The sequence below is a fragment of the Chelonia mydas genome, chromosome 1 (assembly GCF_015237465.2).
Source record: "Chelonia mydas isolate rCheMyd1 chromosome 1, rCheMyd1.pri.v2, whole genome shotgun sequence".
Lineage (NCBI taxonomy): Eukaryota > Metazoa > Chordata > Testudines > Cheloniidae > Chelonia > Chelonia mydas.
Window position 1 is genome coordinate 200978897 of NC_057849.1, and position 26834 is coordinate 201005730.

Here is a 26834-nt window from a genome sequence, read left to right on the forward strand (position 1 = left end):
GACCTCAGGAGGTCATCTAGTCCAACCCCCTGCTCAAAGCAGGACCAATCCCCAATTTTTGCCCCAGATCCCAAATAGCCCCCTCAAGGATTGAACTCACAACCCTGGGTTTAGCAGGCCAATGCTCAAACCACTTGAGCTATCCCTTCCCCCCTCCCAACTTGCAGAGCTAGATGCTGAAACCACAGACTTACTGATTTTGTTATACTGCTATACCACTTTCCGCACAAAGCATAGGCAGAGAGCCTATTTTTGCCCTTAGCAACCAAACACTTGTACACAGAAGTAACTCCATTGATTGCTCTGGGGTAACTCCTAATCTACACCAGCAGAAGTAGAATTAGCCTGTTTTCACCCAAGACTCTTTGGTGGTGAATTTGCAGTGGTGTACCATACAGTTTAGTTGCATATCACATTTGCAATCACAACATGTGAGGCATATGCCCCAGTGGATTAAGGGCATGGCTACACTGGTAACTTCAAAGCGCTGTTGTGGGAGCGCTCCTGCGGCAGCGCTTTGAAGTGCGAGTGTGGTCACATGCAAGTGCTGGGAGAGAGCTCTCCCAGTGCTCCTGGTAATCCACCTCCACGAGGGGATTAGCTCCGAGTGCTGTCCACACTAGTATTTAAAGGCTTCAAACTTGCTGTGCTGAGGGGGGTGATTTTTCACACCCCGAGCCAGCAAGTTAGAGCGCTATGAAATGTAAGTGTTGACAAGCCTTAAATGTATAAAGTGGCAGAACTGCTGCATTGCACAGGGCTGAATGGCTCTTGGAGTCTGGAAAAAGGGTCTGGTGTTTTTCACCTCCAAGTTGTAACTGAAAGTTGATATTTTTGACAGCTCTTTAGTGATAAGTGGGGGAAAAAAGTGTGTCATTTCAGTCCAATTCCTAGGAGGCAAGTCTCCACAACAGGCAAGAACTATCCCCTTTGCAGGCAGTTTAGCAGAGAGGTCAAGGCTGAGTCAAACTCATGAAGACTTTGTTTTCCCTAGAGGAGACGCTTCTGTCCAGGCCAGGGGTAAAGTATCTGGGCAGCACAACCTGGGGGAACATGCTGCCCAGGCAGTATCTGTTTTCTGGATTGATAGAGGGACTGCAGTCTCAAGGACTGTTGATCCAGACCCTTTTATCAGTACTTATAAAGAAAAGAATGGACACATTGAGTTCTGAGGGCCCCCTCCGCATGTAAAGCTAAAGTAAATGCTGGTAACACACCCTTGCCCTGAAAACAATTCAGTTTATCATTCTATAAATCAAATCTTAACCGTGTCCTGCATTGAGAGCCTTTGCGACGAGAGGCACGACAGCAGAGTGCTTTGTGTGGACTGTGGCAGTAGATACAGGAATCACGTACTGCAACACAGCCTCCCCTGCTGTAGAACATGTTAGCTGGTTCAGGAGCTTGTGGCAACACCACACAACGGTTTTGGACAGTAAGGGAGGGAAAAAATCTGTGTCCAATTGAATTTTGGTAGGTAGAATGTAATGATGGTGACTGGCATTTGAGGGTTAACACACCAACTGAAAAGTGCCACAGAAGCATCTTTGAAAGTCGGCACCTCCAGCAGCACAGTGATTTCAGGCACTGGTTCACTCTTGAATCAAGGACCTTGTCTAGACCAGTGGCTCTCAACCTTTCCAAACTACTGTACCCCTTTCAGGAGTCTGATTTGTCTTGCGTACCCCCAAGTTACACTTCACTTAAAAAATTACTTGCTTACACAATCAGTCTAAAATTTTAAAAAGTGTCAGAGCACACTATTACTGAAAAATTGCTCACTTTCTCCCTTTTACCATATAATTACAAAAATAAATCCATTGAAATTTAAATACTGTACTTACATTTCAGTGTTCAGTATATAAAGTAGTATAAACAAGTCATTGGATGAAACTTTAGTTTGCACTGACTTCACTTGTGCTTTTTATGTAGCCTGTTGTAAAACTGGGCAAATATCTAGATGAGGTGACGTACCTCCTGGAAAACCTCTGTGTACCTCAGGGGTACATGTACCCTGGTTGAGAAACACTGGTCTAGACTAGGATTTAAGATATATTAGCATGTGTTTACTAGATTTTTTTTTTTCTTTTTTTTAATGTTAGCTTAGGCAAGGCACACAGACTTTAACGCATGCTAAACTGGTTGAGCTGACACCTAGAGGGGAAGATGGGCTTTAACGGGACCAGCGTAGAACATGTTCAGGTATGCACTGCCGTGTCTACACTAAACTTTTAATACATGTTCCTTAGCATGTATTAGCGAACATCACCCCCTTTTAAATCCTAGTCTGGGACAGAGTGCTGCTTAATGAATCATCAACACCTGGGTTTGCCTTGAAGCTCTCCTATCCTAGTTCAGCAGAACCTTTTTCACTCAGATTGAATTGGAACCATGGAATGTATTCTGATCAATAAAATGTTGAATCATGCTTTTCCTTGTCAAGGCACCTCACAAATTGGGGAGGGGGGAGTCTTTCACACAAGTGATGCAAAGCGAGTAACATAACTGAAATGGAGAGGGGCCGATAAGAGGAGTTTCACTGTACCAGTTTGGCATGACCCGACTTACATAGTTGTTTGGAGTTTTGTAGCTGTGTTGATCGAAGGATATTAGAGAGACAAGGTGGGTGAGGTAATAGCTTTAGTTGGCCCAACTTCTCATGGTTAGAAAGGACAAGTTTGCAAACTTTGCAGAGAGTTGTAGAAGAGCTCCGTCACTTCCACCAACTGAAGTTGATCCAATAAAACATCGCCTCACCCACCTTGTCTCTCCCAGTTATATAGTGAGAGATCAAAATGACAGCTGCAGGTCAGTTTCTTAACAGGGGACTCAAATGGATTTAGGAAGGATAAGAGTGTGATGCAAGGACACTTGTGTTTAAGGTATAGGACTGGGAGTCAGGAGAGCTGGCCTCTATTCCCAGCTCCACCCCATTTTCTGCATGATGTTGGGCAAGTCACTGCCCTTCTCTGGGCTGGCTTCCCCATTTGTAAAATGAGATCATGATACTCGCCTAGCACATGGGGAGAAGGGGGGTGTTGTGTGGAGCTAAAATAATGTCTGTAAATTGCTTTGAGATCTCTGGCAGTATGGTGACTAAGAAATACAAAAGGATTTTTTTTTCCTCTCCTGCTGGTAATAGCTCGTTACAGTGTGTATGGTAACACCCATTGTTTCATGTTCTCTGTGTATATAAATCTCCCCACTGTATTTTCCACTGCATGCATCCGATGAAGTGAGCTGTAGCTCACGAAAGCTTATGCTCAAACAAATTTGTTAGTCTCTAAGGTGCCACAAGTACTCCTTTTCTTTTTACAAAGTGTTCTGAACATCATAAACAATGCTTGTTTAACAATAGAGTTGGTTCCCTCCCCCCTGTGCCCCTGGATGAAGTGTCTAAAAAGAAATGTTTTATCTAATCAATTATGCCATTAAAACCTGGGTTAGCATGGTAACAACCTGTTAAAGAGAGACCCAATGATTCATTACTGTGTAATGTTTCCCTAAACAAAACTCACTGCTGTAGTGACTATTGTATTGTCTCTGATATTCATATAGCTATAGTTTGTAAACCTGTTAAAACTACCTAAATAAGACATAGTTCAAAAAAAAAAAAAAACTGGGTTAGCACAGGTATTAATTGTATCTCCCACAACACAGAAACCTTCTTTAAAATTGAAAAATAAATCAGACATACCCATCTGAACAGTAATAATAAAATTAAGAACTCGTACAGTGCTTTCCATCTTCAAAGCACTTTACAAACATGAACTAATTTAATCTAGGCCCTATAAATAAACAAAGGTGCGTAACCGGATAACCCGGAGCAATACGAAGATTTTAGCTTTGTTTCTGTTAGGAGGTCCGAGGACCATGTTTGCACTTAAGGGCACTGCAGCTGTGCCACTGTAGAGCCTATAGTGCAGGCCCTTCCTACATGAGTGGAAGAGGGTTTTTTCCATCACAGTAGATAATCCACCTTCCCAAGCGATGGTAGTGAAGTTGATGGAAGCATTCTTTCGCTGACCCACCAGCATCTACACCCAGGGCTTAGGTTGGTTTAACAATGGTACTCAGGATGTGAATTTTTCCTCACACCTTAGCAATGTAGCTAGGTCGAGCTAAATTTTAACTGTAGACCAGGCCTGCAACAAGAGACATTTCTTTGACTACCGTGATTTGGCAAAAATAAGTTTTGAAAACAGCCTTGTCCAGGCAGATCCCCCTCATAGAGAACATTGACATTTAGAAACTCTTTTTTGCCTCAGACATGACAGACATTCTCTTATACCTCATCTGCACTAGCATTGTTCAGGAAATCTCCGACCATGGCAGCTATGCTGGAAGTTTTAGTGTAGATTGGCTTCTTTAAAATTTTTTAAAAAAAAATCAATTGTTATAAAATGAACACACCCATCTTAACAGTAATAATCTTAAGAACTCATATAGTGCTTTCCATCTTCTAACCCTGCTCTGAGGTCTGGATCAGGCCCAGAATTTTTATTTCTTTAAATTTCACATGCTGCTAATTCCCCTATCTAAAGGCAGAGTGCTCTGCCTAAAACATCACCATTTGATGCTGTGGAAATGATTTTAATAAAAGTAACAGTGATGCTTCCTACATACACTGCATCTTTCATTCAAGGCTTGCAAAATGGCTTACAATTATTTGAATAGGATTGATCCCCGTTTTACAGATGGAATGTGAGCTGGAGGCAGCTTAAGTGATTCACCACAAAGACTACACTGAGTCAGGGCAGAGCAGAGAATGGAACCCAGGAGGTCTAATGCCTTCTCTGATGCTCTAGCAACTAGATCAGTGGTTTTCAAACTTTTGTACTGGTGACCCCTTTCATGCAGCAAGCCTCTGAGTGCAACCCCCCCCCTATAAATTAAAAACACTTTTAAATATATTTAACACCATTATAAATGCTGGGGGCAAAGCAGGGTTTGGGGTGGAGGCTCACACCTCATGACCCCCATGTAATAACCTCACGACCCCCTGAGGGGTCTTGACCCCCAGTTTGAGAACCCCTGAACTAGATGCACTAATCAGGAGGATGCTGACCATATGGGGCACTAAACCAGGGCTAACTTAAGAGGATTCGAAACAAGAAACTGCCCAGGACGATGAAGTGACAAAATCTTACATGCTCCCATCTTCCCCTTTTTAATGATCTCTAGTCTATTCTGGTTTGGGGAATTTAAAGTCTCCTCATTAAAGGACTGGATAGCCGTCCTTAATAAAATGAAGAAGGTTCAACCACTTTGACAGCTACACCAAATCCAGGAGGCACTCTAGCTCTTCCACTCCATTGAAAACAAGGCTTCATTCTCTCTTTGGCTAGCACCATTTCCTGTAATTGAGCTATTTAAGGATCCACATTTCTGTAATACTACCAAGCTTACTACTTAAAGAAGAAAAGCTACCTCTGTACAGGCAGGTCTCCCTTAAATATTAAGATTCCTTTCATTATGGCTCAGCTCTGAAATGCGACTAGAGAGACAGAATAGTGGGTCTTCCTGTGTGTCCCTAACTCTCGCTGCCAGGGCTGAATGGGGTCTACTGGGCTAATGAATTTATTTGATTGGCTAAAATAGGATTTGTAAGCAAAGGAAGCAAACCTGCTATCTAAGGAGAATTTTTACATAGTCACTTTTCATAGGTTTTTAAGGCCACAAGGAACCCCTGTGATCTGACTTCCTGCCTAGCACAGGGCATGGAATCTTCCACAGTAATGTTTGTGTCAAGTTCAGTGTTGCCAACTCCTATTTTTTTTTTTTTTTTTTTTTTTTTTGGGTCACGAGTGTTTTCCTTAAAGCTCCAGCTCCTGGAGCAAAGTGGATATACGATGATTTGAGCCTTCATTCTTAAAGACAAAGTAAGTTTCTAGCCCCCCGGCTGCAGAGACAGCTTCAAAATGTGACCTTAGTGCACCCTAAAGCAGAGGTTCTCACAAGTTTTTAGGTGGCCTCAGAGTACAACCACCAACTCTTGCTGGTGGCCACTCTCACAATTTTTCCTAAAATACTTAATTAACTTCAGGAAAAACAAACACGTGCACATCTACATGTCCAAATCATTGTAATTTATTTATGTAGGCCTTTTTTTTTTTTTTGCAGACTCTATTAAAAATGTACAGTTGCCTCTATTCTTTACTGGACCTAAACAGAATAGAAACACAAATAAGGTGCTTTGCATATTCTTGTCTTTTTTACTTGTTGCTTCTTTTGCGGTTTTTTTGGTTGCTTTTTTTAAAGACTTGCTAGAGAGTAAGTCTGTTAGCACTTTTCACAACAAACACACAAATATCACTTTTCACAGCAGACTTACTAAGTCCTGGTTGGGGAGATGGGTATGGAGACAGTGGAGCCAGTGACAATGGGGCACTAGGGGAGGCAGTGGGGGCCAGGGTGATATGGGGGGGTGAGCTTGGGGCCAAATCCCATCACCACACAGTCAGAGAACAGAGCCTGAAGCCTGACCCCACTGCCCGCCGGGAAGGTGAGGAACTCACTGGCTGCCTGCTCCTCCAGCTTTTGCCTCCAGAGAGGGACATGGCCCAACCACTACTGACAGCTTTGGAGGAGGGGCCGATGCTTTGCCGCACTTGAGAAACACTGCCATAAAGGCTCAAAAAGCAGAAAGCAAATAAAAAGAACACCAAATCTATTATTTTTTTCATAAACTCATGATTTTAAAGCCAATCTCATGATTTTTGGTGAGCATGAAACAATGGGTGTTACTATACACACTATAACGAGAGTGATCAGGTAAGATGAGCTATTACTAGCAAAAGAGAAAAAAACCTTTTGTAGTGTAATCAAGGTGGTCCATTTCCAGCAGTTGACAAGAACGTCTGAGGAACAGTGTGGGGGAAAGGGGGGATAAACCTGGGGAAATATTTTTACTTTGTGTAATGACACATCCACTCCCAGTCTTTATTCAAGCCTAATGTAATGGTGTCCAGTTTTCAAATTAATTCCAATTCAGCAGTCTCTCGTTGGAGTCTGTTTTTGAAGTTTTTTTGCTGAAGAATTGCAACTTTTAGATCTATAATCGAGTGACCAGAGAGACTGAAGTGTTCTTCGACTGGTTTTTGAATGTTATAATTCTTGACGTCTGATTTGTGTCCATTTAGTCTTTTACGTAGAGACTGTCCAGTTTGGCCAATGTACATGATGGCATATATCACATTGGTAGATGTGCAGGTGAACAAGCCTCTGATAGTGTGGCTGATGTGATTAGGCCCTATGAGGGTGACACCTAAATAGATATGCGGACACAGTTGGCAATGGGCTTTGTTGCAAGGATAGGTTCCTGGGTTAGTGGTTTTTGTTGTGTGGTTGCTGGTATTTGCTTCAGGTTGGGGGGCTGTCTGTAAGCGAGGACTGGTCTGTCTCACAAGATCTATGTGAGTGATGGGTCGTCCTTCAGGATAGGTTGTAGATCCTTGATGTGTTGGAGAGGTTTTAGTTGGGGTGTGAAGGTGATGGCTAGTGGTGTTCTGTTATTTTCTGGGTTTTTTTCCCTCTCCTGCTGGTAATAGCTCACCTTACCTGATCACTCTCGTTATAGTGTATATATGGTAACACCCATTGTTTCATGTTCTCTGTGTATATAAAATCTCCCCACTGTATTTTCCACTGCATGCATCCGATGAAATGAACTGTAGCTCACGAAAGCTTATGCTCAAATTTGTTAGTACTCCTTCTCTTTTTGTGGATACAGACTAACACGGCTGCTACTCTGAACTCCTAAATGTGAGGAGCTGATACCTATATCTGCAAAGGTATGGTTTGACTCAGTATTTATGAAATGTAGCTGATATGGTACAGGTGGGTCCCATTGTGCACTTGAAGACTGTTGCCACAGAGCAGTTTGAATGAATGCAAATAATGATTGCTAGTGATAAATTGTGCAAATCTGGCAAAGCTTCAGACCCTAAAGTCTTGAAACAGTGAGCAGGGGTAAGGCGGAAAAGGTATGCTTCTATTTACAAATGGTTACAGCTCCTGCAAATTATTTGATTATAGGACTGGCATATGGTCTGTCACTCTCTCAGGAGAATAATTCTTAAAAAAAACAAAAAAAAAACCCTAGAGTCCATAGTCAGCTTAAAGATAACTTTGTAGGTCAAGCCCCCCAAAAGCTTGAAAAGATACAACATAGATATAATAGCGACAAGAAGATTTTGTGTGTTAGAGTGAGGAGGTCTTGACATGCATGGAATGTGGATGTATGTCTATTGCATGCATGCGTTCGGTGTATGTCCATGCACATCCATGGCGGCCATGCATGCAAGTCTTGATTCTCCAATCGATTGCACCTGCTGATTTTGTAAAAATTCTACCACATCACAAATTATTCACTTATGCCGTTCATTAAGAGTGTTTTACACTCACTTTGCACAAGTATAAATGATGGCACAACGTGTGTAAGGCTGTTGGTATAGACTGACCTTCTCGAACTTTTCTTGCATGAAATCTTCTTGTTACTGTGGTATCTGTTGTGCATCTACTTTGAAACTGTGGGGGTGGATGGGTGTGTGATAGCTGACCCTTCTTCCTAACACTACATTCACTGGAAAGGAGCACTGGGTGTCTGTGTCACTTCTTCCGAATACTGTACTGAGGGGGGTGGGAGTGTATGAGAGGAAGAAGTCCTACCAGGAAGTGTTCCCTGAGACACGTTTACGTAAGTGTCTGTTAGGTGTGGACCCTGAAAACCTGTGGCTATCCGCGGACCACGGTTGCAGATGGACGCGGCTCTAAACTTTATGTAGTTTTTGCCTCTTCCTCTCTGAAGCACCTGGTAGTGCCCGCTCCCCAAGCCCGGAGCCGAGCGCGAACAGCCTCCAGGTCTGGGACTGCGGGGGCAGGCGGACGACGGATGCTGTGGCGACGCCTCTGCCGATGCCGGCTGGGTTTCCCTCCCCCCGGCCCCCCTCGCGCGCGCGGGGCGGGGGGGGGGGTTCTGCCCGGGGGCGCGCAGGGCGGAGCCGGGGCCGGCGCTCACACACCAGGCCGCTGGCGCGCGCCCGCTCTCACGAGCGAAGCCGGCGAGGCGGGTGGGGGGCGGGGCCTCGCTCCCTTCTTTAGGCGGCGGGAAGCGGCGCCCGCAGTCGCAGCTCGGCGGGGGCGGCAGCAGCAGCAGCGGGCCGGGAGTCGCTCGGGCGGGCGGGGAAGCCGCGGAGTCACCGGTGTCGCCGTCGCCGCCGCAGCAGCAGCAGCAGGAGTCCCGGCCGCGGCGCAGGACACGTGGCAGCCCCGAGTGAGACCGCGCGCCCCGGCACCGCCACCATGGGCAAGGGGGTGAGTGTGCGGGAAGCCCGGCGGGGCGGGCCCTGGGGCGCGCGGGCCCGGCCCGGCTCCAGGCGGGCGTGGCCCGGGGGCGCCTCGTGGCTTTGCCGAGGCCCGGCGGCGGCGGCGGCGGCCGGGAAGGAGGGAGGCGCCCCCGCCCGCGCAAACGGGCGCCACACGCCGGGGCCGCCGCTCTTCCGCCAGGCGCCCGCCCGCGGGGCCCGGAGCGAGGCGCCGGGGCGCAGCGCCCGTTGTGCGGCCGGGGCGCGACGTCGGAAGGGGCCGGTGGGCTCGGCCCTGGGTGCCGGGGAGGCTGCGGCTGGTTCCCGGGGGTCTGTGGGACCCTAGGCAGACAATGAACAGCCGGCGTTTGAGGGGCGGTCACGCCAGGGGTCCGGCCGCGTTGATGCCGGGCTCTAACTTTACGCGATGAATAAGCCACTAGGGGGTGGTGTGTGTGTGTGTGTGTGTCACACACACACACGCGGAGAGCTGGTTTTTAAAGGAGCGCTACAACTAACTCTACAGTTTGTTTCCTTGAAAGGCATCCGATCGCTTTAGGCATACAGGGGGAGGTTTCGGTTTTTGAAACTGATCTTAGTTTAAATCGTAACACTTAAAAGAATGAAATTTGCTCTAACATGAGTAAAAGCTTCATAGGAAAAAAATGGGGGGGGGGGGGAGTAAAGACCTTAATCTAATGTTTAAGCTATTGTAGAAACCTGGTGAGCAGATCAGTCTGTTAAAATGGAGAGTGCCTCATCTGACCAGGTTCTGTGTAACATTTCTGATAACTTTACTTTTTTTCCCTCTTTTCCCCTCCATTGTGTCTGTGGCTAACAAATTGGCCAAGTTTTTCAGGTTGTTATAAAGGGCCTTTGCCTGTGGATGGTGTGGGTGAATGCATGTTCCAGGTTGAAGGTTATACTAGCAGTCCCCAGGTCAACATGGAAAAGAAATCTTAGTTGTATGGTAACCTTATCAGATGCCCTTCTGGAGCTAAACTTGAAAGTATGGTCATTTAAATATCTTCTGGCTATTATAAAAGTACTTTACACTCCTCAAAGTACAAGGCCCGGAGGGGAAAGTTTGCATGGTAATAGGTACTGCTTGTTTAGCAATAGTAACCAGAGCCAGTGATTAAAAAGGGGAGGGAAGAAAGGTGTTCAGGATTGAGAAACTCATTGCATCACACCAAACCTGTTAACTGCTGGCATGGTATAATATAACACAATGCTTTGTGTAGTTTTCCCCTCTTGGGTAAGGGGCTGGATCGGCATTTTTGATTCCTTTCAGATTGCCAGGTTGTAACTGGCAATGAAAAGAGCTTCTTATGGCTGATTATTCATAATAATAAAAATCCCTTAATAATAAATAATAATAAAAATAGTAAGGTTGAGTGAAGCCAAGAAAGCAAAAGCCAAGACTTTTGGAACAGACAGAGAAGAACTTTGTGTCTTAAAGCTAGCATAAAGGAAAAAATCCTCCCTAGTTGATCATTTAGACTCAGTTTTAAAAATAAAAAGCAGTGTCTGTTTTTAATCTGAATATTTTAGATGGTGTACAGGTAACTATGTGGAGGGAAACTGTTTTTCTATTAAGGTTCTTAAAACATTTCCTGAAAGGTTCTAAAATGACTCTGCTTATTTAGTAATAATATTTAGCAGTTACAGTGGTCTGTTTCCAAAGTGCTGTACAAATATTGACTGACTAACATTGGATTGATCAGTGCCATTTAGCAGTCACAATGTTGACGTAAATGCATGAATGGTAAGAGAGCCATGAGAACACAAGACTGTGCAGACACTAATTAAAAAAGAAAAAAATCAGCAAAGTCCTTCTGTTATTTAGTAGCCCAGAAAAAACATTGGAGAGTATAATGTATCTCAGTCTGTTAGGTTGTTTAATTATTTACAGTTGTCCAAAAGGGTAATTGGCACTACAAACTTCGTGGCCATTGTAACTAGGTACAGTTAATCTAACTGTATTATGTAAATTGGTTTTGTAAAGCTCCTGACTCAAACACATTGTCAGAACATCCTGTAGAAACTGTTCACTGCAGTTATAGCCCAAAGGCCAGGGTGGGGGTGGATTAAGGTGTTCTGAGTGGTGGGGGTTGTGTTGGATATTTTAATGTCTTGTATTCTATATAAGCACTTAAAAATGTCAAGTGACACATTATGCATATTAAGACTGTTTTAAGTTTCAATACTAGGTCAAAAACAAAGGAGCAAGGAGGGGTACTAATGGAAAATCTGTGACAGAGTAGTTAGTTTGTGTGTATGTGTTCGTGTTCTTAGTCAGAATGTGTGTACTATCTTGTGACTTTGCAACACTGTTCTATTGAATGTGTCAAATCAGAGCCTGTTAAAGAAAGGGATGTGAAATGGAACTGAGTGAGGAAAGACTGTGTGGTTTAACCACAAATATTGTTCACCCATCTTTGCTTGGTTTATCCAAACAGGAAAAGGGGGTTTGTTTGTTTGTTTTCCCCTTTTTCTTTTAACCAAGTGTCAGTTCATGGGAAGGGAGAACTGTGCTCCTTATAACTGCTATATATGGGGAAGGTAGGGGGTATGAAAAGAAGCTGATGGAAACAGCCACTCTACTTACATGGTAGTGAGGGAGGAGGAATCTGATGACTGGCTGCTTTGCTGGGTTTTCAGCCAAATAGTACAGCTGTCAGGAGCTCAGCTCTTGTCCCCTCAAGACACACAGGATTGTGAGGAACAGAGGTAGCCAAGAGACTGTCTCATTCTCTGTATTATCCCGAACTGCTTTTTATACCATCTTGCCTGAAAATTGCCAAAGGAGGAGCAGCAGCTTACTCTGTTACTTTTCCCCTCCGCTTCCTTTTTTTAAACTGGTTGTAGGATACGCTCACTGAAGCATACAGTTTCACCTCTGAAAGTTAGACTCAAAATTGAAGCCTGCTCAGTCCTGGCTAGGCTTCTTTTCTTGCCAGAAACTAGCAAAATTTGGGGGGAACAGACCAGCTGAGAAAAACGGATCTTTCAAAAGCAGTTACTGATTTGTGGGTGCCCAAATTGACCCCTTAAAAAGGCGCTGACTTTCAGAAGCTGCTCTACTTCCAGAAAATCAGGCCCCTGTAAAGTGTTGAGTTGGGCATCTAAAATCACTTCGCACTTTTGACAAAGTTGGCCTTTTGCTCCCTTTTGCTGTATCTGTTTGACTCTACATGGCAAGTAGTGTGCTCTATATTGTCTTGAATATTGGAGCCTATTTGTGCTGTCCTACAGCAAGAACAAATCATGCTTCACATTAGGACAGCCCCACAAATCAGGAAGGACTGCTCAGTCATGAGTTTTCTGGGTTTCAGAAGCCAGCTCTGCTTATGGTTCTGATGAAAATAGTTCCATGGAACAGAAAGGGTTATCTAGCATTTGCTGTCTTTTTATTCCATGAATGGCCCAGCTTTTGAACATAGCTAGTTTTAAGTGTGGCTTCCATACTTCTTTCCATAAATGGGGAGGGAGAAGTTGAGTATAGGACTGAAAACAGCAAGTCTGCTCATTGTGTCTAACTGGGGTGTAATGAGGTCTCCCTAGCCATTCCGTAAAACTTCTGTGGCAGTGTGCTAGTCATTCATAGCAGTGGCTCTCAATCTTTTCAGACTACTCTGCTCCTTTCAGGAGCCTGATTTGTCTTGAGTACCACCAAGTTTCACCTCACTTAAACTACTTGCTTACAAAATCAGACATAAAAATGTCACATCACACTATTATGAAAAATGTGCTTATTTTCTCATTTTTACTATATAATTATAAATCAATTGGAATATAAATTTTGTACTTACATTTCAGTGTATAGTATAGAGAACAGTATAAACAAGTCATTGTATGAAATTGTAGTTTGTACTGACTTCGCTAGTGCTTTTTATGTAGCCTGTTTGTTTGTAAAACTAGACAAATATCTAGATGAGTTGATGTACCCCCTGGAAGACGTTTGAGTACTCCCAGGGGTACAGTACCGCTGATTCAGAGTAACCATGTTGTACTGTAAAATCAGAAGCTGGAAGCTGAACATTCAAACTTGGCTTTTTTTGAGGGGGCAGAAGGGGAAAGGCTAGCTATAGCATTTCCTAAATTTGATGAGGGGCAGTTTTGCTGTCTGTCACTGGGAAAGTGGTCCTTGCCCATGACTGGAGAATACAATTACTGGAAACTGTCTTTGAGGCAGCAGGACGGTAACTCATTCTGCCTTGTGCCATACTGTTCATTATGTAAATATCAAGAGGAGGTCTCCAATCCTTTTTTTTTTTTTTTTTTTTTTTTTTTTTTAAACTCTGGCTCTCATCATGCATCACTTCAATCAGCATAGATTGAGACCTTATAGAATGGTACATCTGAATGTCTCTTCTGCTGCCTTTCTCCCCTGCCAAGAATCATTGCTTTTGTTGTTAACAGTGTCTACCATAACCTGCTCTGTTAGGCTTCCTGCTCTCCTTTATTTGGGACCCAGCATAGTCACAGATCTGGGCTGTGTAAAGCCTATAAAGCTCTGGCTAAGAAGCTCTGACTGGACCAGTGGAAAACAGGGACATTTCCCAACCTCTTGCAGGGATAGTTTCCTTGTGGATCACTGTCATTTGGCAAAATCAGGGGTAGTCAATTCCTTTTTGTCAAGGTCCAAATTTCTTGATCAAGGTATAGTCAAGGTCCAGACTCCAGAAAAACATTTTTCACACCACAGTAACAAAAAGTAAATAAGATTTCACCGTCTAGTCAAAAGCAACTGGCAGTCTGCATTTGGCCCGCTGTCTGCCTATTGGCTACCCCTGGGCTAAGTGAAACACCTGAAGTGTGGGTGCTTTGCAACCATAAGGGCTTGGAACTTTTCACTTGTGAAAAATGAAAACCTAAGTACCTGCAATTCTCACTGAATTTTGTAGGTGCTCAAGTACATCTGAAAATTAGGCCAACTTCGGTGCAGTCTTAATTTATGTAGAAACTGCTGATTTAGGCCTCCCCTCCCCACCCTGGCTAGGAGTAAGTCCATTTTCAATCCCTAACCAGATTATCACACTCAAATATAACTGCATTTAAGACCACTTGCAGAAACTGTGCCTAGCTGCTGTAGCTTTAGGTTCAGGGTGAGAGCAGAATGGGATTTAGGGATTAATAACAAGAATTTTTGTTAAACTGGGGACGCATCACTTGGAAGTAACAGAGGAGAAGGACCTTGGAGTATTGGTTGATCACAGGATGACTATTAGCTGCCAATGTTATATGGCCATGAAAAAAGCTAATGTGGTCTTGGGATGCATCAGGCGAGGTATTTCCAGTAGAGATAAGTAGTTGTTAGTACCATTGTACAAGGCACTTGTGAGACCTCATCTGGAATATTGTGTGCAGTTCTGGTCTCCCATCTTTAAGAAAGATGAATTCAAACTGGAACAGGTACAGAGAAGGGCTACTAGGATGATCCAAGGAATGGAAAACCTGCCTTATGAAAGGGGACTCAAAGAGCTTGGCTTCTTTAGCCTAACCAAAAGAAGGCTATGGGGAGATATGATTGCTCTCTGTAAATATATCAGAAGGATAAATACCGGAGAGGGAGAGGAATTATTTAAGCTCAGTACCAATGTGGACACAAGAACAAATGGATATAAACTGGCCATCAGGAAGTTTAGATTTGAAATTTAGATGAAGGTTTCTAACCATCAGAGGAGTGAAGTTCTGGAACAGCCTTCCAGTGGAAGCAGTGGGGGCAAAAGACACATCTGGCTTCAAGATTAAGCTTGATTAAATTTATGGAAGGGATGAGATGATGGGATAGCCTAATTTTGGCAATTAATTGATCTTCAACTATTAGCGGTAGATATGCCCAGTGGCCTGTGTTGGGATGTTAGATGGGGTGGGGTCTGAGTTACTACAGAGAATTCTTTCCTGGGTGTCTGGCTGGTGAGCCTTGCCCACATGCTCAGGGTTCAGCTGATCACCATATTTGGGGTCGGGAAGGAATTTTCCTCCAGGGCAGATTGGCAGAGGTCCTGGGGGTTTTTCGCCTTCCTCTGCACAGGTCACTTGCTGGAGGATTCTCTGCACCTCGAAGTCTTTAAACCAGGATTTGAGGACTTCAGTAGCTCAGACATAGGTTAGAGGTTTGTTACAGGAGTGGGTGGGTGAGATTTTGTGGCCTGCGTTGTGCAGGAGGTCAGACTAGATGATCATAATGGTTCCTTCTGATCTTAAAGTCCATGAATGGTGTCCATGTTTAGATTGGAAAATCTCAGTACTTAAACAAAAACGAACATTCAATAAATGGTAGAAATGGGAATTGTGAGTCAGAGCAGTATGAGATCTGAATTATGCTTTCAGTTTAAACTGCTAGATTGAATTGGCTTTTTGATGTGTAGGCCTTGCAAGGACCACTCAGTATATTTTACTCATTCAAACAGGATTCTGGGCAGCATGGTTGGATCAGAGTGCCCTCAGGATGTGGCTTGGATTGGGGTGGGGGTCGGGGGTGGAATACAGGGCTGAAATGAGCAAGTTAACCTCCAGCTACTTTCTGAATAGGCAGAATTACAAAAGTATTAGGGAAAGTAATGTGAAGCAGACAGATTTTACACAGTACTGTGCACCCCGCCCTGTATGCATTTGGAAATCACACTTGCCTTTTAAGCTTCAGGAAGATCATGAAATGTACATTGTGTACAGCAGAGGGTAAACGCCTAATATCAATTCATAATTTAAAGTCAAATTTTGTGTTAGACTGGAGGATGTGGATTGAAATTATAGCAACTTTTTCTGTACTCTGAAAATATCTTTCAAATTGCCTTGTAGCAGATTCTTGTGATCTTGGAATGTCAGTACTTACAAGTTCAGTGCTGTTCTAAGCATGTAACACTGCTTTCACCTTTTTTAAAAAATGTGGTTTTAGTATGGTGAAGACGCTGTCAAGAATGCTGACAATCTTTAGCTGTACTTCATTCTTTACAGATAAAAGAGGAGGTAAAGGACAAGTTCCACTCTAGTCATTAAAAATATCCTGCAGTGTTCTTTTGACTGTTGCACAGCTCTCCTATGTCTGCATGCAGAAGTATGAACGTAAATTCTCACCTCCAGTAAAGAAGGGAATATGGTTCTTTATGGAATCTTTTCTGTCAGTGTCAGCAATGAAAATAGACTGCTTGGTTTCACTTGTTTAGTTTATGGTCCGTTTTACGTTCAGATGTACAGTGTAACTTAATGGTTTTCAACCTTTTTTTCATTTGCAGACTTCTAAAAAAAAAAAATTTTTTTCAGATGGAGTTGCAGATCCCTTTGGAAATTTTAGACATAGTTTGCAGACCCCCAGGGTCTGTGGGCCATAGTTTTAAACCACAGGTGTAATTAAATATTTCTCTTTATCCTAAGTTTTTTGTGAAAGGTCATTCCTAATGCTTGAATATTAGACCCTGTTAACAGGTTCTTGGCATGCATTACTCTGACTTGCCAGTAATCCAATTTCTGATCAGAGGTGCATGCACAACATAGTGAGTAGGTTATTGTATTAGTTTTACTATCATCCATTTCTCATAATAGCCATTATAGCTTAAGGTTTTATCAGAGCCTGTCATTTTAACTGTGGTGGAAAAAGTGCCAAGGGAAAATGTTAGTAATTGTTAAATGTTATGCAAAATGGAAGGAGGAAGAGTTGTGTCACTAGAGGTTTGTGCAAGTATGGAAATCTACCTTGCGATGGGTGGAGCAGAGGGAGATTGTATTTGCATTTCATGGTCCCAGTGCAATAGGCAGGGACACAAAGTGCCTAGGGCTGCTAGTGCCTCATAGGGAAATTCCATTTGTTTTTCGATTTAGAGATGTTTCTGCTGCTTAATTGTCCTGTACTTCTCCTCTTCCCGTGTCTCTTGATTGCCACAGACATCTGTATGAAAACCATCTCTATTGCTTTGGTGCTTGTCTGCTGCTGCTTATTACCCTCCACAGCCTGAATTAAGCATCAAAGATCACAATTTCATGCAAACACCCTGTGTAATTAAGGGGAATAAGTCTATTTTCAGGCATCTCTTATGTAAGCATAGTCAGTTTGTTCCATGAGGCATACACAGCTCTAAGTGGGTGGTTTATTTGTTTTTTGTGATAACACACATCCTGCTTATATGCCAAAATATTTATAGGGGGATCTGCTCTATAAAATAAAACCAGTCTTCAAAAATAATTTGCACTGTTTGTTTGGGAGACTGTCAGAGCAAGTATGGAAGTATCTTGAAATGAACTCTTGCCAAGTTTTTGGGATGCATGAAATGTCAAATCTGTTTTCAAATTGATTAAACTATTGACGCTCTTCTCTTCCTGCCCCATCATCGCCCCACTCACCCCCTTAGATTAACATGAGAAAACAAAGAGTTAATACACATCTGAAGGAATTTTGTATGTAGTCTGGAGCTGGTTTCTTGTGATGTGGATCACTTCTGGTTGGACTGAGGCTCAGACCTCAAAACTGATCTGTGAATAGGGTGCAGCTTGCTATTTGTCTAGTAACTTCAGCCAGCACTTGTGCAATCCCTGGCAGTAATCCGTGCAGCATAGGGATGTTATTGAGCAGACTAGTCTTTTTACCAGCTTGTTTATAAGAAAGTAGCATAATTTAAATGTAAGTAGTTGTCTGACATAAAATTCTGTGCATGGGGAATATAGAAATCATACACACTACTGAAGTAGTTAAACATCAGCCATTTCTCAAAACACCTTTTTTTTTTTTTTCTCAGACTGGACATGACAAGTATGAGCCTACTGCTACATCAGAACATGGTGCTGGGAAGAAAAAGGGGAAAAAAGAGAAAAAGAAGGATATGGATGAACTGAAAAAGGAAGTCTCATTGGTAAGAAAGTGAGGAAGGGGAAGAATTGGTGGCTCTTCAACAACATGCACTGCCTTGAAAACACTGTCTTCAGGTGTCTACCTTTAAAAATCTGACATTGGTACAGAAACTAAAGGCATCTAGTAAGTTTTCAGTGCAGCCATAGTATAAATGTATACCCCCCAGAGTAAGCGCAGCTCTGGCAGCGGAAGTGCAGTCTTCCCCACATTGTCCTACCTGTGTGACTCTGGCCTGCTGTGGAGCAGCTGCCTTTTTAGCCAGTGAGTTCAATCTCTATGGCTAGACTTAAACACTGACCCCTGCAGAGACTGTCAGCAGTAGTGTGCATTAGTGCTAATCAGTTTTAGTGTTGTGGACATCTGTCCACAATGAGTGAATTGTGCATTACATTTGGCTAGTATCCAAATTTCACCAGGTTCTAGTTTAGATCGTGTTTCCTTGCTGTGATGTACGATGTGGAAACAAAGGTGTATAAGCTCTTAATCAGTTTTAAGTTTGCTGTGCATGTTAGGAAGGGGAGGTTGGCTTGCTTAGCAAGTCTTCTGTATGCCTCTTCCCTTCTATTTAAAAATAAATAAAGAAAAAAACCCACCAAAAAAACCTCTTGGGATGCAGACCACTTTCAGGGTAGTCTACGTCATTAGAAATGCAACCACCTCTTGGATGGAGCACAACATCTTTTAACAAAAAGAAAAGGAGTACTAGTGGCACCTTAGAGACTAACCAATTTATCTGAGCATAAGCTTTTGTGAGCTACAGCTCACTTCATTGGATGTATTCAGTGAAGTGAGCTGTAGCTCACGAAAGCTTATGCTCAAATAAATTGGTTAATCTCTAAGGTGCCACAAGCACTCCTTTTTCTTTTTGCGAATACAGACTAACACGGCTGCTACTCTGAAACATCTTTTAACAACACTCAGCAATGCTACCTAGAATAAATCCACTCTGAATAGTGGTAAGCAGGGTGAGAGGAATGAAATGGTGAGGTTACAACTTTGGAACCATCTCAGCTTTAACTCTCTTCCTTGCCATGAAAACCTCCATCTTACGAAGCTATTATTGGCAAGGGAACGGAGAGTAGAAAGCCAGTAAGTAGCCTCTGCTCACCGTTATGCATGAATTGTTATTACACATTCCCACTCCAATCTCTTCTCTCTTTCCTTCAGGATGATCATAAACTCAGCCTTGATGAACTTCATCGTAAATACGGAACAGACTTGAGTCGGGTAGGTAGATTTTTTTTTTTGCGTGTCCCTTTTGTCAACTTCTAAAAAGGAACAGGTTCACAGATATGATAAGCCTACTGTGAAAGGAGATATGGGTGCTGTCAAATTTGTTTACCACCACTCTTTCAGTTAGAGCTCACAAATATTTGTATCCTTCCTCCCTTTATATTGACTGGCTCAAATATTTTAGTGACTGTTCATTAACAAAGTTGGGATTTATTCATTGACTCTTAAGTATTCCAAGGTCAAATTGATTCTTAGGTTTTGCATTGAGTGTTCTTGCTTGTGTTCTCTTGCACGCGCATTTGTCTGGTAATCCTCTGCTGTAAACCAGGACATGGCCACAAACGTAACACTGACCATCAGTTGATATAAAAGTAACATTTTAACTAAGGGTGGTGGAATCTCAGACAAGAAGCAACCTCCCACTGAGTTATTTTACTTGATAACTAAAGGGATAGAGCATTTTGAAATAGTCTTGTTTAAAGAGGAACTTAATGTCCTGATTGTTTTGTACAAGTATATTTCTGCTCTCCTAATAAAGGGACCCTCAGCAAGAGAGAAACTGACTGTACAGGACACACACAACCTGGAAAAATTTTTTCCCCAGTTTTCAGGCAAAAAAAATCTTGTAGGTAGATGGTGTAACTAGTTGGTTTAAAAAAAAAAATCTTCAGACAAACTTTAAAAAAAAAAAAAATTCTACATCACTTATCTCCCACTTGACTTTTTTCTGAGGATTGTAGAAACATGTAAAATGTGCTAGCTTGCTAAGATTAATATCACATACATGAATTGGTCAGCACTTTGAGCAGGGTACAATGCTGGTTTACACCTTGGTTGGTATTGTGTAGTTGACGGCTGTTTCCTACAAGGCTTGATGCAGCAAGACATCTTTTATTTTGGGTCTTTTATAGCACAGTAGGGCGAGAAACTTAATTCTTCTCATACAAGTCAAGCTTTTTGAAAACTTGAGAGACTTTTTTGGGAAGACTAAAATCAAAATAGCCACATAAAAGGCCATTTTGATTTTTGCTTGTACCATAACTTCCAAGCCTCTGACAGTCTGTTGTGGACTGTTCGGGGCGTCATAACTTCCACAGTTGTGGTCCCATCACACCTTTGACATAGTACAGGAGTTCACAATGATGATGGGCCTTCTATTCCTTTCACCTGGCCAGCTTGTACTTTCATCTGAGAGCTGGAAATAGAAGTTACTTGTGAGGCTTTTTTTATTATGCGGATTTGTAGTACAAATACTTACCTGGAGACACTAAAAGGCTACACAAGCTCCCATTGTCTTTGCCCTTTTATTGTAAGGAAAGTGTTCTCTCCTTCAGCTTGCAGGAGCAGAGGGGGAAGCAAAGCAGAGAGGCAGGCCTTTGTTTTCATTCTTGCGTAAGAGCAGGAATAAACTCAGAATGGCTTGCTCAATCCACATTTGACCAGTGCCTCAAACTGAGGAAGAGCATGGTGGCCTGACCTTACTGCAGCACTATAACTAAACTACCTTCCCAACCTGCATTCTAGGGTTTGACAGCCGCTCGTGCTGCCGAGATTTTGGCTCGGGATGGCCCAAATGCCCTCACACCTCCTCCTACCACTCCTGAATGGGTAAAGTTCTGCCGGCAGCTGTTTGGAGGATTCTCCCTCCTTTTATGGATTGGAGCTGTTCTTTGTTTTCTGGCTTATGGCATCCAGGCTGTAATGGAGGAGGAGCCAAATAATGATAACGTGAGTACTTGTGTACTAGGCTTATTTGCATGGAGCTAGACATGTTGTTTGTCTTGCATCTAAACCTTCAGTCCAGGAACTTTTTTCCTAAGGCTTTTAGTGAATGGTAGTATTTACATAACTATAGTCTCAGTCTGGTTTAATTCCTGTGCTTCTACATACATGGTTTTCAATCCATGCCTTCAGCAGCTGAATTCCAGCTCACATCAGATCTCATTAACGGAAGTTTCACCTGTTTCCTGGAACATAAAATTGACTGTAGCTCTTGATTAACTTGTGCACATACCCTGTGCAAAGACTGCAAGTAGGTTTGCAATTTAGTGTAAGCATTAGAAATTGAAAAATAAACCCTTCAGTCAGAATCTGCTCTCAGTTGACTCTTTGTTCATTGCAGTTGTATCTGGGTGTTGTGTTGGCTGCTGTCGTTATCATAACTGGCTGCTTCTCGTACTACCAAGAAGCAAAGAGTTCTAAGATCATGGAATCCTTCAAAAACATGGTGCCTCAGGTATGTAATGTCTGATCACCCAGTGGTCGATCAGGCTTTAGCTAGCTCAAGATTGTTAACCAGATTAGAATCTTTCTGTCACTGCAAAATACGTGACTGGATTTAAGGAGTATTTTATTAGTTTTTAAGCAGATTTTACTTCTTTAATGCCAACCTGTCAGTATGGGTCTCCATCTGTTAAAAGTGGAAGTATCATATTTCTCTTGGTATTAGCAAAGTTACTTAGCGCACAATAGCAAACGCTAGCTATGCTCCCCGCTGGATGAGTATCACCAGTTATTGGTGTCCAGTAAAGCACTTGTCTGCAGCTTCTTAGTATATTGGACTTCTGTTGGCCTGATTATAAAGCACTTAAAGAAATTTAGCTCTGATCTGGATTAAATAGCCTACGTCGCACATAACCGCCATAGGGCCTTATTACCATGGCATAAGGAGCTTTTTATGACAGGAAAACTAAACCCATTAGTTTTCTTCAACCACATTCCTGTCTGTGATAAATAAGTTGACTTACTACCATGAGAGGAAAGACCCTCTGGCCCCTTTAAGCCTTTTCTGAATTATATTTAAAATAGTATATTCCTTGACTTTTTTATAGCAAGCCCTTGTGATCAGAAATGGTGAGAAGTTGAGCATAAATGCTGAAGGTGTTGTAGTTGGAGATCTAGTGGAGGTGAAAGGAGGAGACCGAATTCCGGCTGATCTTCGTATCATAAGTGCTCATGGCTGTAAGGTGGGTGCATTTTCTAATGTCTCTGAAAACCCCATTCCATACTAAGGGAGTCACTTTTCTAACTAGCTAAATTCAATGCTGAATTTATGGGTTGTTAGTTTTTTGATGATATAGAAGTGCCCTAGAATTCCAATGTTTTCCCCTTAAATTCAGGGCTTTGGAGCAGAGCTCGGAGCTGGAGCAGCTCCGGAGCAGTGGAGCAGCAGGTTTTTGCCTGGAGCTGGAGCGGAGCCGGAGCACCGCTCCAAAGCCCTGCTTAAATTTCTTCTCCTTCCTGGGTATTTGTCCGCTTGCGCAAGAAACATTGTGATATATCTTCTATGCAGGTGGATAACTCCTCACTCACTGGTGAGTCAGAGCCTCAGACCAGGTCTCCAGATTTCACGAACGAGAACCCACTGGAGACCAGGAACATTGCTTTCTTTTCCACCAACTGTGTGGAAGGTACATGGCTTTAATACTCCATAAAATGTGGACTAATGTAACACCAGGGGGTTAAAATATTAAATCAAACTGCTATGGCAGTATAAATGTTTAATGTGTAACTTTATGTAGTTGGAAGCACATGGACTCCACTTCCAACTCCCCTGCAAACAACCAGGGTATAGGCTCTTGGAGAGAGGCTGTATCTGATAGGAAATTGACCACGTGTAATTGGACAGTAAGCTTCTGCAGCAACATTAGCTTTGAGTTTCCCGTTTCCTTCAAGATGTTGCTTTATTCTACTTCTCTTAATTTAACTAATTCAAACCTTTAGAAAGGACAAAGAACATGGGTTTTTATAGCTCCCCTGGCATCGTTCTCACCCAAAGGCCCAATTGAGGTCAGACAGAGGTGTTTGAAAATAACACAGCTGCTTTAGAGAATTCCAGTGCCCATCAAACAGAACTAGTATTCCACCTTAGAAATTCTTCAGTAGACTCAGTGGTTATTGTATGACTTAGCCCCTCCCTTTGTCATTTGTGACCCAACACTGTGTGACATGACGTGTCCCAGTGTAACCAGATAGAGTACAATGAGGATTTACAAATAAAAAGTAGTGTCTCTTTTGGTAAACATGTGGGGCTCAGTTCTGCCCTCAGATATGCACGTATATATCTTTATGGCAACACACATAATATGCCTAGATCACATTGTCAATCCAGTGTTGGAGGAGAAATGTTGTACTGCATAGCTGGTTGACACTTGTCATGTTGTACCAGAGGGATAGGCCCCAAAATAGGGACTGGCATTTGGAAGGGAATCCCTTCTTCTGCTATAATAAGCAAGCAAAAGTCTGTGCTTGCTTATGTCATTACGTCATCCATTTGGCAGAAAGCTATCTGCCCTCTTAAAAATCCTGTGGATGCACCGCCATGCGGCAGGTCCTTATTCACTAACTGGAATCCAAGGGAGGAGGTGTGCAGGAACTTTACATGGCAATGGTGATGGTATTTACACAAGAATTCCTGCTCTGGGGCTGGGTTAGAGATTCGTCCTCACATATGCTGGATGTGGATGAGGGTGTAAAGGCTATTGTGGTGTGAACAAACATGGTTGTTTTAAATGAATCTATGGAGATCTGATTAAGCACCTCCAAACTCAAACCAGAGCTTTCTGTGTTTGGCATCAGTGAGTACTCTATTAAAGCCTGTTGTCTCTCACTTCCAGGCACTGCCCGTGGTGTTGTCATTAACATTGGCGATAATACTGTGATGGGCCGTATTGCCACTCTCGCATCTGGACTGGAAGGGGGGAAAACTCCCATTGCAACTGAGATTGAGCATTTTATTCACATCATCACTGGAGTGGCTGTGTTCCTGGGAGTCACCTTCTTCATCCTCTCATTGATCCTTGAGTACACCTGGCTGGAGGCTGTCATCTTCCTCATTGGAATCATTGTCGCCAACGTTCCTGAGGGTCTCCTTGCTACTGTCACGGTGAGCTGGTGGGGAATATCAAGATAGTTTGAAATCAGTTGCACTTAATCTTAGATTGTACTTGAAGGCAAACTGTAGTGTAGCAAGGGGTATTCTCATCCCTGAGCAGTCTTCTTGGTCTGTGTGGGTAGGGCCAACCTGTGATAGTGATTAATTTAGGCTGAGAAACAGTCACATTATTCTGCCTTGTACCAACTCATCCAAACTACATTGGAACCCTTCTGCAAAATTAACCACAGTTTTGACACTCTTCAACTAGTGTACATGGGCCCCAAATTACTAAATCATAAAAAAGTTTCATATTGCAAGACTGTTAACTCTTTAGTCAGGTTTCAGAGTAGCAGCTGTGTTAGTCTGTATTCACAAAAAGAAAAGGAGTACTTGTGGCACCTTAGAGACTAACAAATTTATTTGAGCATAAGCTTTCATGAGCTTCAGCTCACTTCATCGGATGCATTCAGTGGACTCCCTTCATCGGATGCATTCTGCATCCGATGAAGTGAGCTGTAGCTCATGAAAGCTTAAGCTCAAATTAAATTTGTTAGTCTCTGAGGTGCCACAAGTACTCCTTTTCTCTTTAGTCAAAAAGTCAGGACTATATAAATGCAGTTCCCTTTCTGATACAGTGAAAAGCAGGAGACTATCCAGTGTGGTGACATTTGTGTGTGTGTTTTTTTGTTTTGTTTGTTTTTTTAAAAAGAGGTTAAACAAAAAAATCCCACTATTTTGAAGTAAAGTAACAAAGGTACCTTCCACCTGCAGAGTCTCATGCCTTTGAGTTCCCAACTGAATGGCTGGGAAAGGCCATTCCCACTTACTTTAGATGCTAAATCAGGGCCATGTCTGGCTAAACTGTTTCAAAAACTTCTCATGTTCTTGAGTAGTTTCTGTACTCTCTTTATTGGCATTTTATTTTAAGGCCTTCTGACCCAAAATGTGATGTGATATAGGAGATGTTTAAATTTAGACCAGACTGTATTTTCTCCTTCATAAACAAGTCTAAGAATCAGTGCTTTCTGTTCTTGTGGGGGCGTGGTAACGGCAGCTTCTAAATGCAAAATTACTGCACTCTAGTGCCAGTTGTGGGCTATGTAGAACTAAATTAGTGTACAAGCACCTGTCTGATTTTTCCATCTTTCTCACTTCCTCTCCCAGGTGTGTCTGACACTAACAGCCAAGCGTATGGCTCGTAAGAACTGTCTGGTGAAGAACTTGGAAGCTGTGGAAACCCTGGGCTCCACATCTACCATCTGCTCTGACAAAACTGGTACCCTGACTCAGAACCGCATGACAGTTGCCCACATGTGGTTTGACAATCAGATTCATGAGGCCGACACCACAGAGAACCAGAGCGGTAAGAAAAGCTCTCTCAATTAGAGTTTCTGATTAGCATGTTGTGCTAGAGGTGTCTTGACTTACAGATAGTGTAAAAAGACTTTGGTGTCTGGAGTGCAGAGTTGGGAGGATTTAGAACTTGTCTGCTACAGTTCCTGGTTAATCAGTATAAACCTCATTATGGCCCCATGCTCTAACTTCCTTTCCTCTTTATCTTGAATGTACAACTCATTGGACTGGTGACTCTAGACAGTGAGCATTAGAAAGATCACTTTCCCTAGTTCCGATTCACATTTTGGATTTGATCTCAGACCTTGATGTTACCTACCACTTGGTAAAATATCCAAGTCTTATCACCGCTCAAAGTGCCTGTAAATCATGAGTTTCAGTGCTAGCTCTGCCACTCTAATTTTTTCTAAACTAGAAAATGTTGTTTTGGTTATCAGGTGCACTTGCACTGGTGAGGAAGACTTGATTTTTTTCCGTAGGTCTGATCGTGCTTGTCTGATCCAGTTTTGAAAGTGGCTGTGTCTGGTCTACACTAGTACTTCAACCATGTTTAATACAGTGCAAAGTATCAAGCTATATAAATACAAAGCATTATTAGAAGCCGTATAAACATTTGGGCTGGCGATAGTAGGAATAAACCAGTGCTGCTTCCATGAAGAAAAATCTTCAAGGCTTAATAGTTGTGTCCCTCCCAACTAGCAAATGACTTTTAAAAAGGCTTTTGCCTGGTTTATTGTTTCCAGGGAAACCATGTTCAATTCATGTATTTTGAAGGTCCTCAACAATAAACATGGGGTAAATGGAGTGGAGGAGTCCTTTAATTGTCATCCCTGTGATAAACTTTTACATTTAACCTTTCACATTCATTTTGCAGACTTGTCATAGTGAGGCCAGGATTTCCCTAACAGTGAATGGGAGGGCTGGAGTGGAACCCAGGAATTTTGATTCCTAGTGTCCCAGTCTATGAAAGGAAGTCAGTCTGACCCTTGCCACTACTGAAAGCATAACTACTAGTATATAGAATCTAAACTAAAAAAGCCTGTTCTTAAAATGCTTAGCTACTCTGTTAATCCCCAGGCCTTTCCCTACTCACCACCTACTCCCCAGAGTAACTTGTGACTAGATGAGTGGCTAAAATTTAGGGAAGAAGAAGCAGATGCGAAACTCCCAGTAGGACAAATAATGAGCTTTTTTTATAGTCTGAGGTAGAAAAGACCGA

The 26834-nt window shown here is 42.7% G+C and overlaps 1 protein-coding gene across 2 annotated transcripts in view; it reads left to right on the forward strand.

Annotated features, from left to right (window-relative positions):
• The window catches only part of ATP1A1 (ATPase Na+/K+ transporting subunit alpha 1), a 49746-nt gene that overhangs the window by 8667 nt on the left and 14245 nt on the right, over positions 1 to 26834 (forward strand). Inside the window, exons 1-9 of one of the 2 annotated variants that reach the window (XM_037909539.2) lie at positions 8999 to 9315; positions 18041 to 18154; positions 19321 to 19380; positions 20911 to 21114; positions 21509 to 21622; positions 22218 to 22352; positions 22679 to 22796; positions 24003 to 24271; positions 25427 to 25625. In XM_037909539.2, the coding sequence (XP_037765467.1) occupies positions 9304 to 9315; positions 18041 to 18154; positions 19321 to 19380; positions 20911 to 21114; positions 21509 to 21622; positions 22218 to 22352; positions 22679 to 22796; positions 24003 to 24271; positions 25427 to 25625 (1225 nt within the window). In that variant the 5' untranslated portion in view covers positions 8999 to 9303. Of the gene's footprint in view, positions 1 to 8998; positions 9316 to 18040; positions 18155 to 19320; positions 19381 to 20910; positions 21115 to 21508; positions 21623 to 22217; positions 22353 to 22678; positions 22797 to 24002; positions 24272 to 25426; positions 25626 to 26834 lie in introns of those variants that run through there. The other variant, XM_043538715.1, reaches the window with a different exon arrangement.